Below are 18,425 nucleotides of genomic sequence, written 5' to 3'. Positions count from 1 at the left end.
TTTCCTCCTTTCCTCAGATTTTTTTTTAGCATTGTGACAGTCAAAATAACCACTAAACTTTAACACACAAAGATATTTCTCTTAAAATGACCTCTAATTTTTTGCTTACAAAACTACTCAACATGCAGGCAAAGAACCAAGCTCCCTCAAAACCTGCTTTTAGTAAGGCAATGTTTGCATTTTTTAGATTTGTCTGTATAAACTTACTAGTTGCTTTGCTGACCTCTGACTATTTGACCCTTTAAAATGAAAAAGTACTGCTAGGACACACAGCTAAATGGATACAAATTCAAGGAAGTGGTCAATCAGAGAAATAAGTGTGGTTGCAACAAGAGTTGACCTGCAAGTTGTAGTCAATAGTTCAATTACCAAGGAAAGGCACGGTGTGTATGGAAAGTACAAAATGCTCTTGCAGTACAGAGAAGGGAGGGGCATTGATGGCTGCGAGGCTCAGTGAATGCTTTGTGAAACTGGGCTTTGAGACCTGCATGCGGCATTGTGTGAAGATGTGCAGAAAGGTATTTAAGGTAGCACAGACAGTGAGGAAGCCAAGCTATGACAAACAGTTGGTCCATTTTGGCAAGCACATGAAATTCTGGGAAGTCATTTTGTTCCACTCTAATGAAAACTTTAAATTCCATAAAGTGAATTCCTAGCAGATTTTTGTGTACATGTTCAACTTCACATTAATTACTAGTTTTCTATATTTTACAGCTAATTTACTTTGGAATTTATTAATCATTATTTCTCATAAAATTGGTTATTAATCAGTAATTGAATATACATGTTATTTGAATGAAAAAAATTTGTGAATAATACTAAACAATAGATGATCCAGAGGACATTTTTATGCATATTTAGAGTGAAGACTGATGATTATCTTTGAAGCTCTGACATGTAATTGATCCGCTGAGACTGGGCAAGTTCTTTTATCAACGTCATTTTTAAAACAAAGATAATATCCAACTCACAGAGTAGTTATAAAGATGTAATGAGGTAGATATAATGAGATATAGTGAGAATTTAAAAATCAGAAACAAAACAGCATTATATAATGGTTAGATGTAAGTAGATGGTTAAGATGCTAAAAAAAATTTTTTTTTCCTCTCTGGGCCCAATTATGAGTCTACCTCATTCCACTAATTTTCAGATTCAGTGGGTTTGTTGGTGGTAGGAGGCCTCTAGCTACCATTAGAAAATAGGAGTAAACTCACCTGTAGATCCACAGAAAAAAATGAGTTGATCATGTGATAAAGTGAAAAGAGCCAGAATTTAGAACTCAGAGATATAGGTTTGAAATTTAACTTGCCACCAAGCCAGTTGATGATGGAGGTATCATTTCATTCCTCTGAAACTGTTTTTGTTTCTTGAATTTTTCAAATCTGAAGAGTTGTCTGCTGATATTTAAAGTGATTTCTAGGTTTTAAAATTCTATGCTAAGCAGCACATTTAGCACAAAACATGAACATCTCTGACAAATAGTGGGAAAAATTTTAAAAAACGATCTATTTCTAATTTTCTCCCTGCAGTTTAGTTACGTTGTTAGTTACCTGGGATTTGCCTTCCTGTGCTTCCACTGGTTTTCTTCTCTTGTCACTCTCTCTGTGCAGAGGCTTAAACTCAGCCATTCACACTCTCATCCTGCTCTAGCTTCTTCTATCAGAAAGAAGAAAATATTTGAAGAGCCCCCTCCTACTTCATTGAGGCCAGAATAGGAATAAGGACATGGACTTGGGAGGGATGCTGTAAGCACAACAATCTCTGATGACCCAGCCCTGGACAAGCTTTCTTAAACTTGTGGCTAACTTATTGTGAGACTAGAAAGAGAGATGTATAAGTGGGTTCAATGTTTGTTTGGATGAATTAGACACCTGAGTTATACAAAGACAATGAGAATATATGTGCATTGGTCTCAACTCTCATATAGAGAAATTGGCAAATATTCATATCTGGACATCCAAATGCATTCACAGGTAAATATGAACAAATCAGAAGGAGTAGTGCTTTATAATCTCAGAAAACAACTTTCAGAAAGTTAAATTTTCAAATATAAACAATACTATTAACCAAGCAACTTTTGTTATTGCTAAAATAACAAGGATAAATTCACTTGAAAACTTGCTGGAGGAAAGAGTTTTATTTACCTTTTTAATATGTAATTAAGAAAGTTTTTAAAAACTTATATTTTGTTAATAATATACACAGAAAAAAAGAATGGCAAGAAACACAGCAAAGGAGTTTGGTCTGTCTATATTTATCTATTAATTTTTCATCCATCCATCCATCCATCCATCCATCCATCTGTATAATCGGATTCTCTAATTTAAAATCAATAGTAATTCTTTTTGATTCTGGGACTCTCATTATTTTTTATTTTTAGACATTGCTCAAATTTTATTTTATAATGTAATGTACTTTTATAGTACGAAAACAAAAATGCGCAATGAAATAAACATATTTTGCTCAAAAAGCTTTTCTTAGGAACAAACATGTAAATTGGGTGGTGAAGAATGAGCTTGAGTTTGAACTGAATTGGCAGTAGTTTCTTTAAATGTTGGCATCTGTCTTGACATAGTGATGGGATGATTTCCAGTTAAAACCATGGGCTGGTATGGGTGGGAAGAATGGGTGGGGCTACTTTTGGTTTTTACCCAGGAAAAGCTTTAATTTATTTAAAGCTGCCAGGATTAGGACACATTGTCAGATCCTCAGCCTCAACTTCAGTCCCTCAGAGCAGGCTTTCCTAACTCGGAAAGGCTTGTCAGAGGAGAATTTTGGGGGAAAAATTCGTGGTGAACCCATTGACTCTGAAACCACCTATTGCTTTATTTTCTATCCTTCTTTGCTAGAAAGGAAAGTTGATTCTTCTCTCTCTCTCTCTCTTTTTGAGATGGAGTCTCACTCTGTCACCCAGGCTGGAGTGCAGTGGCATGATTTCAGCTCACTGCAATCTCTGCCTCCAGAGTTCAAGTGATTCTCCTGCTTTAGCCTCCGGAGTAAGTGGGATTACAGGTGTGCACCACCACGTCCGGCTAATTTTTTTTTTTTTTTTGTATTTTTAGTAGGGTTGGGGTTTCACCATGTTGGCCAGGCAGTTCTCAAACTCCTGACCTCAGGTGATCCACTTGCTTTGGCCTCCCAAAGTGCTGGGATTACAGGCGTGAGCCACAGTGTCCGGCTTCTCTTCTCTTCTTTCTCCCCTCTTTTACTCTCTTCAGTTATTTTCTCTTCTCTCCTCCCCCCCTTTACTCTCTCCCACATAGCACTTCCTTATTCATTTCCCTCCAGTTCTGCAAGATTGTCCCTGAACAGGCAATGTGGAAAAGAAAGGCAGTTGTCCAATAATTCATGCAGAAACCTGCTACTGAAGAAATTCTTGTTTTTTTCTGGTGTTGGGTACCTGACCTATTCATATTGGTTGTGGACACTAATAAAAATGATCAGATGGTGAATTGCTCACAATTATACTTTATATTGCCTGTGCAGATCAATATCAGTAGATATAGAGAAGACAAGAATTTGCCTCCAAGCAAACATATTCAGGTTTTCCCCGTGAAAATCAAACTAAATGTTGGCATATGCTTAATTTCTTTTAGTCTGGTTGCCTGATTTTTGTTAAGCTCGGCCTTCTTGTTTAGGCCCTGAGGTATTTGGGAGCACTGAATTTATTTACTTTCATAGCTACCTTAATTTTATTCTATTTATTTTCTTTTTCTTTTTTTGAGACAGTCTCGTTCTGTTGTCCAGGTCGGAGTGCAGTGGCATGATCTCAGCTCACTGCAACCTCTCCCTCCCAGGTTCAAGTGATTCTCGTGCCTCAGCCTCCTGAATAGCTGGGATTACAGGCATGCACCACCACACTCGGCCTAATTTTTGATCTCACAGTACAGATACAGGTCCTGGACTAGGTGAAGTTGAGTAATTTTGATCTTCATTTTGGATTTTTAAGGGAATTGGGAATGAGCAAGAGCTGAATATCTTTTTTTTTTTTTTTTTGGTGAACAATACACTGTCTGACTATGGGCAGGTTCTTCTGAAGAGGAAGCAGATGGGAGATTGGATCATGCTTATTGTACACATTCGGGAACTTCTACAAATACCTGCAAAGCTTTGGTGGTGATTTTTCTCTCTCAGTCTTAGGATGTAGGGAACATTCTTCACATGCTATTCCTTTATGCCTGGTAGGACTGGTTAACAAGAAGGGGAATAGGTGCAGAGGGGCTAACATTTGCCGAGGATAAATTGCGTGTCAGGAATTTTGTTATGTTTTGCAAACTATCTCCTTTCCTTAAAAACCAGTCTTTGGAGCAGATGCTTTAAACCCTACTTTGCCGATGAGAGAACTGATTCAGAGGGTTAATAAGCTTGTCCCAAATCAGAGAGGAAGGGGCCAACTGGGTATTTGAAGTAGTTTGGCCTCTCTCCTAAGCTGTAGGACACATCGCCATGACATGAAACTTTCTTTGCCCAAACCTTTGATATCACCTCTTGTAAGTTCAATGGCAACTGTTGCTTAGACACAAAAAGAGAAAATTTCAAAAAGCAGCTCTCCCTACCTAAGGCTGGTGATAAATCATTTACATCATCTATTTAGTCATTTTGACTGGTTTGCCAGTTCCTAGGTCCATTGGTTGGATGTGACACTAATCTGAAAGACCACCTTGTAGACAGGAGACTTATACTTTTGCACGACGAAGGGGAGGAATCACACTCTCTTCTCATTCATTATCCCCTCTTCACAGCCTCTAGGGAAGTACTTCTTGCACAGTAGGTATCCCAAGCATGATTTCTGATGATGACCTTGATGTTGCTGCTAATTCCTTTGCCAGCAAGGATTAAGCTCAGCCTTCTCTGTTGCCTCCAGGAAAAGAGTTTTCTCTTACGTTCAGTTACTACCTCTTTCTATCTTCCGACAAGCAATAATTGACCCAGATAAGATTTGGATTTTCAAAACAAGCTTCCTGTGCTACCCGTTTTCTTTTTTATAGAACCCAAGAGAAGATGGGAAGCAAAGAAACAATCTTGAAATGCCATATGGGAAGTGTCATTAAAAGCATTTATGTATTATTGTGATCTTTATACTAAAGATCACAGAATCTATGGCTCTGTTTCTTAGTAAATAACGTATCTAGGTTTTTCAGCTTTGACGGGCTATTTAATCTTTCTGTTGCCATAGGGCATGACTAGATTAACTCCTGTGTATACTGACACTTTCTTTTGCCTTAGTGGAAAGAGTACTGGAATGAGAGTTTTACTTTTTGAGTTTAGGCTCCATATATTATTCATATTTGCATCCCTGGTGCCAAGGACAGTATCAGCCACATCTCAGGCATTTAATAAATGTTTCTTGCATGATGTGTCATTTGAGATAACTTCACTTGCTCTCTCTGGGCTTCATCTGTATAATGAAGGGATTGGCTCAGGGTTCTTTCAAGGATTCTGCAATTTTGTAAATGCTTTGTCTTGGCATTTCCAATTCTCTACTCATTTATCGTCTTACGTCTTTGCATAGGCTTTTGGCACAAAAAGTGTAGTGTTTAACTTTCTTCTAAAACCTTCCTTTCTTTTATTTTCCAAACATCTCGTGTCATGCTAATCTTGGCAAAGTTTCACTGTGGATAAAGCTGTTTAGGTTTCGTGTATCTTTGGGTAGTTTTGTCCTAATAAGGGTGACAGGAGAATTCTTTTGTTTTCTACCTGCTCCAAGAGGCTCTCTGTGTAACTGACTTGTTATTTCCTTTACATATTGAACCTTTGTTTATTTGTTGACTTTTAAAGAACATATGCACACAACAGCAAAAATATTTGATAGTGGAAAATAAGGATGAAGGCAAAGTACTTTGTCTTGGTCAATTATGTCATGAGACTTATTGAACACTCATGTCTCATTCAAAGTTCTCTAAGGTTTAGATTTCATAAGCAGAGTTCTTTCTTGGTAACTGTACAGAACATAATTTCCACCTACACCAACCACCACTGAAAGTATTACTTACCTTTTATGCTTATGTTTTCACAACTGATTTACAGGGTTGTGATATCTGAGTCCTAGCTCAGTGGATCAGGAAGAAAGAAGAAGTGAAGATATTGGCCACAGTTTTTCCTTCAACCCTCATCAATCCTATTCCTCAAATGGCAATGCTGATATGATTTTATATTAGGGTAGCCTCTCTGAGTTCTCATGAATCAGGTAGGTAACATCACTCTAGACCTCATTTTTGCCCATCTGTAAGATGGGGATGACAATATCCCTCCAAAGAGGGTTTTGTTAAAGGTGAAAGAAAATGCACAGCAAGGACTTCGCAGGGAGCAGGGATTGGGCAGAGGAAGCTGTTAGCAGGTCAGTAAGTAGCTGCTTTTTTTATATAATAATTACTATTATTAAGCTAATTTTGTCCATAATGGTAAAAAATCCATCACAAGAAGGGCTTCGAGAGATTTGTGTTCTGCCTCTAGTTAACCAGTTTACATAGCTTTGATTTCCGAAGTAAGTTGTTCAATGGACGAAACACACTTGGATCAAAAAACATGGTTTCAATTCAGTTGTAGTAACAAAAACATAAGCGAAATCCCCTCACAAAACTAGTCTTTTGCAACATGGTTTTTCTTTCCCTATTAAAGAAATATTTGTTTCCAAAGGAAGAAGGTATGTTGAAAAAATGAAATGGCTAGAAACAATGACTTTAATCTGCTTATTTTTTGTTCGATCACTGATTTTGTTCTGTCATAGTAATCAACCCAGAATGACAGCATTTCTAAAATTCTGCAGTTTTGAATAAGTAAGATGTAAATGACAGAAAGGTATATAATTACTACAGGGAACATGATCTTATGTCCTATTTCATAGAGTTAATTATTTTCATTTATAACGTCTTAGAAATGCATGTTTAATTGTGAGAGATTAAAAACGCCCATTGTTCTTTTAAATTGTTTGAAGCGTTCTTTCATTCTGACTCAATTCCACTGAATATCTACGAGTTGTCACATTTTTAGTAAGTAATAACTGTGTCAAGCTGTGCTGACAAAATGTCCCAACATAACTGTTAATAAGCATTGTCATTTTAAGCATGAAACAGTTTAGCTAATGATTTATCTCTTATAATGCAGCACTTGGGGCAGCTGTATGATTTGTCTCTTTAGCAAGTCAAGTAATTTCTTTAACAAAATGTTAAGCACAGATGGGCCATAAGCTGTCAGTTAACTATTATTGTGTCTGCATCTGCTTGCTTTCAACGCACTGTTTTATGTATTCAGTCAGTTACTTAGCGGCAGCTCCGTGAAAAGCTGAACCTACTCTGATTGGCAAATAAAATGTTCATTTGTCTCTTCTTCCTATTGTTTTGTTTTGGTAACACATGTCAGCAGCTCAATTACCCAGTTCATTAACAGCTCCCAAAGGACGTGATGGCCAGCCCGCGATAAGAGGGCAATTGTGGCACATATGGTCAATAATGGCCTCTCTCTCTTGGCAATTGTAAATAAAAGTCACTTGGCCCTTTTCCTTTCACGAGAACTACTGTTTTCCTGTTCCCCTTCAGTGTGCAAATTACCTTTCTGCGCTCCTTGCAATCCAATCCCAGTAAACTAGAACTTAGCTTACTGCTTTTAGAGACATGGAACCTTACTATAGATAGCAGCCCTGGCTCTTAATTTTAATTATGACTGATTTTTAAGCTCTTGGGTGGGGAGAAAGTTCTTATCACGGGAGACTATTCTTAGAACGCTGTTAGCTGATTAATTAGTAAACTAATCAGTTTTCCTAATTAAATAGGGACACATTTTCTTGTGGACTTTCCTCTCTTTTTCTCTTTGAAATGCTTTGGTGGTAGTTACCATGGTGTTTTAAAAAGCCATTAAAAACAATTGCAAATAGAGATCTTTTGCAGGAGACTGTAGGAAAGGGCGATCTCATTCGTGTTGGAAAGGGAATTCTTGTTACACACATATACACACATGCCTCAAAATAAGGGGATTAAGAAGCCACTGGGCTAATTTGGGTCAGTGTTAGGGTTCTCAAGCCAATAACGAATTCCTCCTTCACTTTAAGCCTTTGAAAGGAGTTGCTTAAACAGGTATGGGTTGGTGGGTATTTTGTGGCTCCTTTAAGCAAAATGTTGCTTGTATGAGTGGTTGAAAAAGACACCAGCATGGTTTTACATAAACATACCAGTGAATACAGCTGCTAAAAATAATCACTAGCAGGGCTGCATGAATGAATGAAGGAGAAATAAGCCTTTCTTGTTTGCTGCTGTTGTTAGAAAGAAGGACTTTTCAATGACCAATGGTTAGGTGGTGGCTTGAGAGAGAACTCCATCCAGAGAAAGTTTCCTCAAGGAAATATGGATAGAAATCCTGCACACACCTGAAACTCAAAATTCTGGGAAGCTTAGGATACTGGGGGGCTTTGGGACTGCGCAGCTCAGCACTTCAGAGGCAGCTTGCCGTACCGCCAGCCTCTGCTTGTCAACTCTTATCTTAAATAAACACCCAATAGTCCATGTTGTGCATTAAAAATAACTCCGGAGCAACGGAGCACAGGGCCAGGCCCTCCTGGACTGCCCCCGTGGCCGGCCATATTCATAACCAATCTGTACTCTCCTCCCAGGGCAGCAGGCACTCGGGGAGTTGTTGAGTGTCAGGGTTTATTTGTGCTATTTTGATTAGCCCCAACCTGGCAGGAGCTTATTTTCCTTCTAATGACCTCGTGCTGTGAGACGGCAGCTTCCGAGGGAAGGGCTTGGGTCAGAAGGGAGGGGAATAGCGTTACTTTTCTCCAGCCAAAAAATAGGGGACTGCTGGGCAGGAACAAGAGTAGGTAAATGGCTGGAGGGTCTTAATTAGATTTAGTGTTCGTGAAAGAACTTTGCTCAAGAAAGCCCAGCATATCCTTGCCAAAAATTCTATTTTTTTTTTTTTTTACACTTGCTAAAGAGTCTTTTGCTGGCACATTTCGGGGAGAAATCATAGAAGGAATAAAAACAAAACGAGATCCCTTTACCTACCCCTCACCGCCACCAAATAGACCATTGAACAGGTTATAAACCATCCCTCCCAGTTTATCAGCTAACAATTGTTTATCAAAATAACAATTACTCGGACCCTAGTTCTAGGTTAAGAATTCCGGAAAGTTCAATGTATGGCTTGATAGTTACACAATGTACAGTTCTAGCTACACGTTAAAATTTTATTTTAAATCTCTGTTTTCTTTTCCAACTGCATATCTGTTTTCTTTTCTCAACATATATACGATTTTAAAATAATTTAAAAATAACATCGCTGATTACTTCTTAGCTTGTGAATTAATGTGGAAGAGAAGCTTCCAGGTGCTGAAGTCTCTCAACTGACTTGGATTAACCCCTACTGTGTATCCATTTCAACCTCCCCCCTCCTTCCCTCTCTCAAAAAAAAAACCCACCCCAACCTCCCCTTTCTCATCCACTCCAGCTTTCTTTGTGTCTCCTGCGCCCTGCCAGGCAGGTGTCAGAACCCTGAATGAGGGTAAATGCCCTGCTGATGGATTCCACAGATGGAGCGTGGAAATTGGTAGAATAGGCCTCAGCCACAGGCCATTTCTTGGGATCCAACAAAAGCCTCCAAATAAGTCAACAAAAATCCCAAAGATCACAAAGGGAAAATGTCATTTGTCATTTACTCTGGGTCTGCAAAGGAATATCAGTCTTGCCTCACTCCTCCTGACTTTCACCCGAGTAAACACGAGAGAGGTCATTCACATCTTTCTCAGCGTAAAAGGGCTGCTTCAGATCAGAAAACAGTTAGTTGTCCCATTGTACCCTTCACGTTGAATGGCAAAACTCACAAGCACAGGAAACCTTCTGCAATTAGCCAAGTAGGTGCATCAAACTTCGAGTTGACCTGTTAAAGACCTTCTGGAATATACTTGCGAAATACCCTTTAGTGATCAGACTCGCAGTATAAAAAGGCTTCATGGAGCTCTCAGGAAGGATTCTTATTTTTATCTTGTTCTTTTATCAGTGAAACACAGCTGGGAGTAAAAGTGCTGACAAATCTAGCTCAGAAAGATTAAAACCGACGAAAAGACCATCGGGTTTGGTATGAGGCCATCTTATAGTAAATAAACTATGACTAGGAAGTTCAGCCTCCAGAGATCCCTCCACCTCCTCCCGTGTCTGTAAATCACATTGTATTATATCTAGGGCAAACATAGAGTTTAAATGGTTGTCATGTTTTGATTCTTTAATTATTCAAATGAAACGTCTTGCTGAGAAGAAAGACAATGTACCAAATTCATGCTTGTGAATTATTTTGTTTCTCCATTTTTTGCCTGTCTCCCATCTCTGAATTATATTTGTCTGAACACCAATAATTATAGAATTCCACATGACTAAATCCCTATAAAATTGAGGCAAGATTTCATGTATAATAGTGTTAACTAGGATGAAATATTTCCCGAGGCTACAGAGGAGGTCACAAGGGGCTAATGGACAAAGACATACTCTCTAATTCTGTAATTCCTTCTTTAATTAAACTTCATGGTTAGCTCGCTGGTGGTAATACTTTTGCCTTCTCCTCCCAGTTTGATTTGTCTCTGAAGGAAGAGTTTGTAATCCTGTGGGGGTATGACAGTTGCCCTGTGCTTGATCCTTTCTTTCTTTTTACTGACAATGTCCATTTTCCCAAGTGTAATCTTGGGAGTTAATGTGAGATCATTAAGATAACTAAAAATTTGGTGCCTGTATCTAAAATTAGCTTGAGATCAAACTTTCTTATAAAGCACAGAGTTGAAATACTTCGGTGAGAGGTGATGCTTTCCCGTGATCACACTGGAGTTTCTGCTGAATAAACTGAGATTATCCTGATATGTTTCCAGTTATTCCTTCCTGCACTTTTGCTTCAGAAGACCATTTTAGCCCTTGATAAATTTTTATTACATTCATTGTAATATAAAATACCAAAATTAAAACTTTAATAAAGATATAAAATGAATAATCAGTTCACCAGCTTATGATTATTGGCAGGTTCCAGACTGACCCTAGATATCAATGGTCTGTGATGGTTCTTAGTAAAGACTGCAAATGGTCAGATGAACTACTTTGATTTCTTAAATCCATTGAATATCTTGGCAAAGTTGATTTATTTCTTAGTGCCTTATTGTTGTTTAAAAACTATACCTTGGAAACATAAAGATTTAAATAAGTGTTTGTTGAATTGAATCCATTGGAAAATTGTTTGGATAGGTGTATAATATTGATCCAACTCTAGTAGTTCGGTAGATTTCATTTTATGCAGGGCAGTTTTTGAAAATTTGGGATAAATGGTAGCAATAGTGGTGATTAGCTAAGTGATTGATATTTGAATTTCTGTTTTTGTTCATTTCTGTTATTCCTCTTCAAAAGAACTGTGTGTGTGTGTGTGTGCACGCGCATGTGATAAAATACTCGACACTCATTTAAGATACTCTAAGCTAGAAACAAGCCAGCAAGTATGTCCTCTGAAGTCCCATAGATCTGGGTCAAATTCTATCTTCCTTAGCTGTATGAACTGAACAACCTCTTGGAGTCCCAGTTTCCTTTTTCTGTACAGTGGGATAAGTACCTAATTCCTAGGGTTGCTGTGCAGTTAAGGGGGAAGGGAAGGAAATCTTCATCCTCCTGGAAAGCGTTGCTCTAGGGTCATTGGTGACATTGAGCTAAACTAATAGGTAAGCCAGATAATGGATTGTAAAGGGGTTTTAATAATAGAGTCAAAAATTTCTAAATCTGATAGCAATATAGATTGGGATAAAATCTGCAACCGTTTTTGCAATTTAAAGCAATGAAATTTCCATTTAGAATGCTGTGCCTGATGTATTGATACAGATTTTCTTATGAGATCTATTCTGGAATTTCAAATTTGGGAACGGTATCTCTAATAAAGGAAATTTTCTTTGTGAAGGCATCTGTAAAATATGATTGAACAACTTAAGTGTAATTTAAAATCTTCCCTTAATATTAAAGTTGTACAGTAGTAATAGTCCAAAGAGTTTATATTTAATCTAATTGTTGTATCCTGGCAATTTATTAACTCATTTACACAACAGTCCTGCTAACACATTTGTGGTTTCCAAATCATAGCATTAGATATTCTACAGAGAAAAAAGATATAATTTCTTTCTATTAAGCTTCCTGAAAGAAAGCCTTGTTTTTACTTTCCATGTAATATTTAGAATTAGATTCTTTGTATCTAGGATCAATTGGTTCTAGTAGCTTAAGTAAAACTGAGTATGTAAAATAGATGAAATCCAGCAAAATGGGCCTCCTATGTGCTCTTAAAATGGGATTTAAGTTTTAGATTTGTTCTTGGTAAAAACTGGATGATTCTGCCAGTTGGTGTGAGTCTGTAGTCCCAGCTATTTGGGAGGCTGGGGTGGGAAGACCGCTTGAGCCCAGGAGTTTAAGACCGGCCTGGGCAACAAAGCAAGACCCTGTCTCTAAAACAAACAAACAAACAAAAATGAAATGGTTCAAATTGAGGTGATGATTGTGAATCAAGTACTGTACAAATAAATTTTATTTCTATTGAATGATATAAGAAATGGTAGTATTTCCATGTTTAGAAATAGCTAGTTTTTCCTAGCTGGCAGACTAATCTTGGGTTGCTGACTTTACATGTTTTAAAGCCCACATCCCTTTGGGGTTTACAGATGGGGAAAAGTTAGAATTATCTTGTAAGATTGTGGCTTCATATTGCCAAAAATTATCTGGTTTCTCAAATAAGTTTCCAGCTGAAAAGTCAGGCAAATCATTTCCTCAACATCTTCTGAAATTATGCTGTGTGGTGGTTTTCCCAGTTAGATGCAACCTTTCCATTGCTTTTGAATAAACAGTCTAGAAGTAAGAGTAGTGATTTGTAAGCTTGTTAAAGAGAGTTTTATTTTTGATGGTAACGGCTGTCCTATTGAACTCTTAAATTCTGAGACTTTTTTTTTTTTTTTAAGAATCACCAGGCCCTGCTTTCATGGCCTATATTTATACTCAAAGTCAGGATCAAGGGAGCTTTTGCCCTTCTCCTCCACTGGAAGTTTCTGTCCTCCCTGAAATCACCTTAGGATACCTGCATTCCCGTTTGACAGGTGTACTGTCCCAAATTCTGAGGCTTTTACATTACTAGCTATGCTAGTTTTCATCTTTAAAAAAGCCCACAATCCTCTGAAAAAATTGGTAATCATTCTTCCAAACAATGCAGGTATATAAATACCTGCTAAACATTCAACGTGATTGTTCAGGCCTCACAGACTTCCAAAGCCCATCTGAATAGATGTTGGGAGATGTCATAAGAGAAGAATTTCCATTTTAAAAATAAAGATGTAAAACAGTGGCAAATAAATCAGTGTTGGAGCAAATCTGAAATTTGCCCCACACTTGGCATTCATTCAACGTGTCCTTATTGAGTGCCTACTGTGTTCTAAGGGTTCCAGCAGTGAACAAGGCAGAGAAGGGCTTTGAGCTCACCCAGTTTATTTTCTGGGGGATGTTGATTGTTAAGGTGAAACACCGTGGTCTTGACCCTCAGGATTAATTCTCGCTGGTGCTTGTAAATCTAACCAGTCTTTTTCTTCAGAAACTAGAGATGATTTTGATTAATTGACCTGACAGTGCATGGCACATCATATTTACTTGAAAGAATTTAATAACCCCAGAGACTCCCGAAGGAAACATGAAAATTTCCACATACTATTATCCTAATGGGATCATAGTAAGAGAATGTGCAAGCAAAGATTTAGGGTTCTCTTGGGCAGAGGAAGCTTTCAGTCAGTCTTTAAATGCCATTGACTGTTTCACCTGAATTCACTTTCGAAAGAAAAGTTAGAAACTGGAAGCACTGAAGGAAAATGTTTTATGGAAATTTGTCTTCTTAGGGGAATATGTAATTTGTTTCTTAGGGAGCATATTGTTCACAATTTAAAAATATATATGTGGGAGTGACTTTCAGTTAATTGTGGCAGATGTATTTTATAGAGTTGAAAATTTTGAGAGTAGCAAGAATTAATCTAGAATATTCTATAGAGGTGGTTCTCAGTGTTGTCTGGGGTCAGTAGAATCAGCATCAATCACCTGGGAATGTGTTAGACATGCAAACTCTTGAAGCCCACCTCAGATCTACTGAATTGAAACCATGGAAGGGGATCCACCAGTCTGTTTAAGCCCTCCAGGTGATCCTAATGCTCCAGAAGCTTGTGAAACACTGCTCTATGAGTCGGCACAAATTATTGCTCATTTAGTTTAGCTTACATTTATCAATCATACATGCATATAAGTTGCATTGGGAGCTTTTGGAGTTTATAATGCAATGCATGGCGTAATTTTTAGCATGTTGTCCTTTAAAATATTGTCATAACTAGAGAAAGTCTGGTTTTCTTTCTGTAAGTTAATAGTAAAATATCCTAACATAAGATTTATGTTAAATGAAATAATTTTATATTAAATTAGATAATTGAAAAATCAAAAATAATATCTAACACACATTAGGTGCATTATATGTAATACTTCTCCTTTGTTTTATGCACATGTATTTGTTTTCAGGTATATTTTAAAAAATTTATCACATACACTATTAATTTACTGTATTGCCTCTTAGTTTCATAATATTTAGATGTGAATAAAGTATGGAAGTATTAAAATGCTAGAAAACTGAAAATCACATTTATGGGTTCATTTTGGATGTGTACCATTTGGGGCAGTTTAAAATTTCTACTGAAATAGAATGAAATTTTAGATTTCTGTAGGGCAGAGTTAAGTTGGAGTTTAAGATAAAAGAGAATTAGAAGTATAGGACTTATGCATTTTCACATTGCTTCTAGCACCACCTTCATTTCCCCAGGTTCTATCAGCCTGAAGGTGCAAATGAGTTAGAGTGACATTGACATTAATAATCTACAATTTTCTGGCTTACTGTGGCATTTGCTGACAGTAACCTCAGCCCCTTCTTTACAGGATCCCTTAGTTATTTGGGGGAATTTTCAGAGCACATTTGGATATGTTCAAGAGTCAGGCTGCTCTGGTTCCCCCTCTAGGCTCAGGGTCTATGGCCTGATAACCCTTTGACAGATCTTTGCCCACTACCCCAGTATCTGGGGTGTCGGGAGAGGGCTGCTCTTCCTGCCCACAGCCCTGGTCTGATGCATTCTCCCTCACACTGCAGAACCCTCTATAGCCAGCGTTGCTCTATTACTGTAAGAGTTCACTTTGCTATGGGATCCCTAATGCATTCCTAGCAGAAACAGGGAAAATGCCTGCTCCACCCCTGCCCTCGTCAAATTCTGGCCTGGAAATGGAACCACTTGTGCCCAAGTTTTGCTAGTTGCAGCCACAGATTCAGACCCTGTTCTTACGGGAGTACTAACCATATTGTATCACTAATGTAATTTCTATCAAATTTCCCACTTCCTCCCTCTCTTGCCCATGTACCTGCCCACTCAATTTTGAAATTCCCTTCCACATGTGAGTACAGGCAAATACACACAAGCTTTGTGTGTGTTAGGCCACCATACGGTGGCTTCAGGGGCATTTTTGTCTTACACAGTTGCTCAGGGCCACACACTCAGAATGGCCCTGGGATTGGGTTAATGATCTGTTGTTGCCTTCTTCAATCTCGTAATATTTTTTTACAAAAGGGATGATACTTTTTTTTTTTTTTTTTTTTGGCATTGGCTTTCTTAAATAAAGCAGCTGTCCTGGACAGACGCCCACCTACTTAGCAGAGACCCAGACTCTAAACTTCGGTTAGGGACAGTTCACAAGCACCCATTAAGTAGTAAGCATAGGGCCATACAAATGGAATAAGGCCTGTCCCTGTTTTCTAAGAGCTCATAATTGGCCTAGAATGACAGATGCTATAAGCAATTATTTCTGCCTAGGGGGCAGAAAGACAGAGTAGGGGAAGAAATTAAATATTATTTAATGATGCAGGACTGCATGGGGGTGGGGTGCTTGGTGTCCATGGAAGACATTGGGAATGCACTGTAGACCAGGATTTGAATTATTCTGGGTTGGTTAGACTTGTTTTTTGATCCACATTTATTTTACTTTAGGTATAGGGACCACTGTAATGGGGTCTTACAGTTGGAGAGAGAACTTGGATTCAATCTCAGTTTTATTTTTTTGATTCACATTTTATGATGTTTTTTTCTTCTGTGCTTTTAGCTTCAGCACCCCAATCAGATGAAGGCTCTGATATTGACTCTGAACCAGATTTACCACTAAAGAGGAAACAGCGCAGAAGCCGAACCACCTTCACAGCAGAACAGCTGGAGGAACTGGAGCGTGCTTTTGAGAGAACTCATTACCCTGACATTTATACTAGGGAGGAATTGGCCCAGAGGGCGAAGCTCACCGAGGCCCGAGTGCAGGTACTGTTGTCCAAACCTCTGTGTCCTACTTCAGTCCAGATAAGAAACAAACAAGCATCTTCTCATCTAAAACATATGTCAACCCCCACCAAACATATATTAGAAATGGCCCTTTACTAGGGATGCATATTATTGAGACTTTGATGATTATTACTGACAGAATACAACTATATCATTTACGACACACAGAAGTCCACCACTTCATGTGACTAACTCAGCATTTCAGGAATCCTTATTATACACCAGCACTATATGGACTTTGGGGGCGATACACAAGTAAGAGCAAATAAATTTTGAGTGGTTACTCTGTCCCAGGCACTATTTTAAGTGCTTCACATGAATTAACCCATTGAATCATTATTAAAATCCTAAGTGGGTACTATGATTGCTCCTCTCCATTTACAAATAAGGAAACTGAGACTTGGACTATATCAGTAACTACCCAAGGTGGCATAGCTGCAAAGTGAGTCTAGAGATAATTGGATCACATACGCTTCATCTCTGTGACCTTTCAATTATGAAAATGTGCAAAGGTGCATAACGCAAAATTCCTTCATTTAAGGATTTTATAATTAAGAAGCATTTCAAGTAATTATATTACTTAAAGAACATGTTGAATTATCTTTTGAACTCTTAGAGGTGCTCTGAACCTTCTGGAAAGGCTACTTAGATGTAATATGTTTCTATCGAGTATAGCATAATGTTTTCATCATTAATGAGGAACTTCTTCCTGGAGTTAGTAAAACAGTGTTTGAAAGATGGCAGATATCTTAGGGTATCCTGGAACTCCTCACCACCCTAGAAGTTAAATTACCTTGTCTGCAAATATTGTGTGTTATTTCCAGAGTCTTAACTTGCAGGCTGGGGACTCAGCAGTGGACTAATCAGTTGACATGGTCCCTAGATTGATCAACACGTTCATAGATGCAGCTAATTAACTCTCCTATTACAGAATTTTACAGAAATAGTCTCTTCCAGGGTGCAGAGCTCAGACAGATTGTTTTCTTCAAACTTCTATATGATCATCATAGTGCTAGGAAAGTCAAGGAATGCTAAGATCAATTAAGACAGTTCTCTCAAGGAGCTGCAATCTAAGAAATGTAAAAAAAGTAAACATACAAATAATTTAAAAATAGCACAGACGTGATAAGTGCAGAAAGAGAAAAAGTGCAATGGAGTTGAGAAGAGGAAAGGATGAGTTGTTTTTTTTTTTTGAGATGGAGTCTCACTCTGTCACCCAGGCTGGAGTGGAGTGGTGCAACCTCAGCTCACTGCAACCTCTGCCTCCCGGGTTCAAGCGATTCTCCTGCCTCAGCTTCCCGAGTAGCTGGGATACAGGTGCTTGCCACCAGGCTTGGTTGATTTTTGTATTTTTAGTAGATATGGGGTTTCACCATGTTGGTCAGGCTGGTCTCGAACTCCTGACCTTGTGATTCGGCCGCCTCGGCCTCCCAAAGTGCTGAGATTACAAGCATGAGCCACCGCGCCCAGCCTTTTTTTTTTTTTTAATTATGCTTTAAGTTCTGGGATATATGTGCAGAACGGCAGGTTTGTTACATAGGTATAACACGTGCCATGGTGGTTTGCTGCACCCATCAACCTGTCATCTACATTAGGTATTTCTCCTAATGCTATCCCTCCCTAGCCTCCCACCCCACAACAGGCCCTGCTGTGTGATTATCCCCTCCCTGTGTCCACGTGTTCTCATTGTTCAACTCTCACTCATGAGTGAGAACATGCAGTGTTTGGTTTTCTGTGCCTGTGTTAGTTTGCTGAGAATGATGATTTCCAGGTTCATCCATGTCCCTGCAAAGGACATGAACTCAAGGGATGAGATCTTGAAGGAATGAAGAGAGGTACATGAAGAAGGCAGATTTAATTTTTTTTTTTTTGAGACAGGGTCTCATTCTGTAGCCCAGGTTGGAGTACAGTGGTACAATCACAGCTCACTGCAGCCTACACCTCCTGAGCTCAGGTAATCCTCCCACCTCAGCCTCCCAGATAGTTGGGACTACAGGTGCATGCCACTATGCCTGGATAATCTTTTGAAGAGATCGGATTT

The 18,425-nt window shown here is 38.5% G+C and overlaps 1 protein-coding gene across 2 annotated transcripts in view; it reads left to right on the top strand.

Moving 5' to 3' along the window:
* Positions 1-18,425, top strand: part of PAX3 (paired box 3) — a 99,829-nt gene that overhangs the window by 51,427 nt on the left and 29,977 nt on the right. For both annotated transcript variants that reach the window (XM_030803681.1, XM_003272416.3), the window contains exon 5: positions 16,158-16,363. In XM_030803681.1, the coding sequence (XP_030659541.1) occupies positions 16,158-16,363 (206 nt within the window). The remainder of the gene's footprint in view (positions 1-16,157; positions 16,364-18,425) is intronic.

Source organism: Nomascus leucogenys, chromosome 22a (assembly GCF_006542625.1).
Source record: "Nomascus leucogenys isolate Asia chromosome 22a, Asia_NLE_v1, whole genome shotgun sequence".
Taxonomy (NCBI): Eukaryota; Metazoa; Chordata; class Mammalia; order Primates; family Hylobatidae; genus Nomascus; species Nomascus leucogenys.
This window is presented reverse-complemented; position numbering and strand designations above follow the sequence as displayed.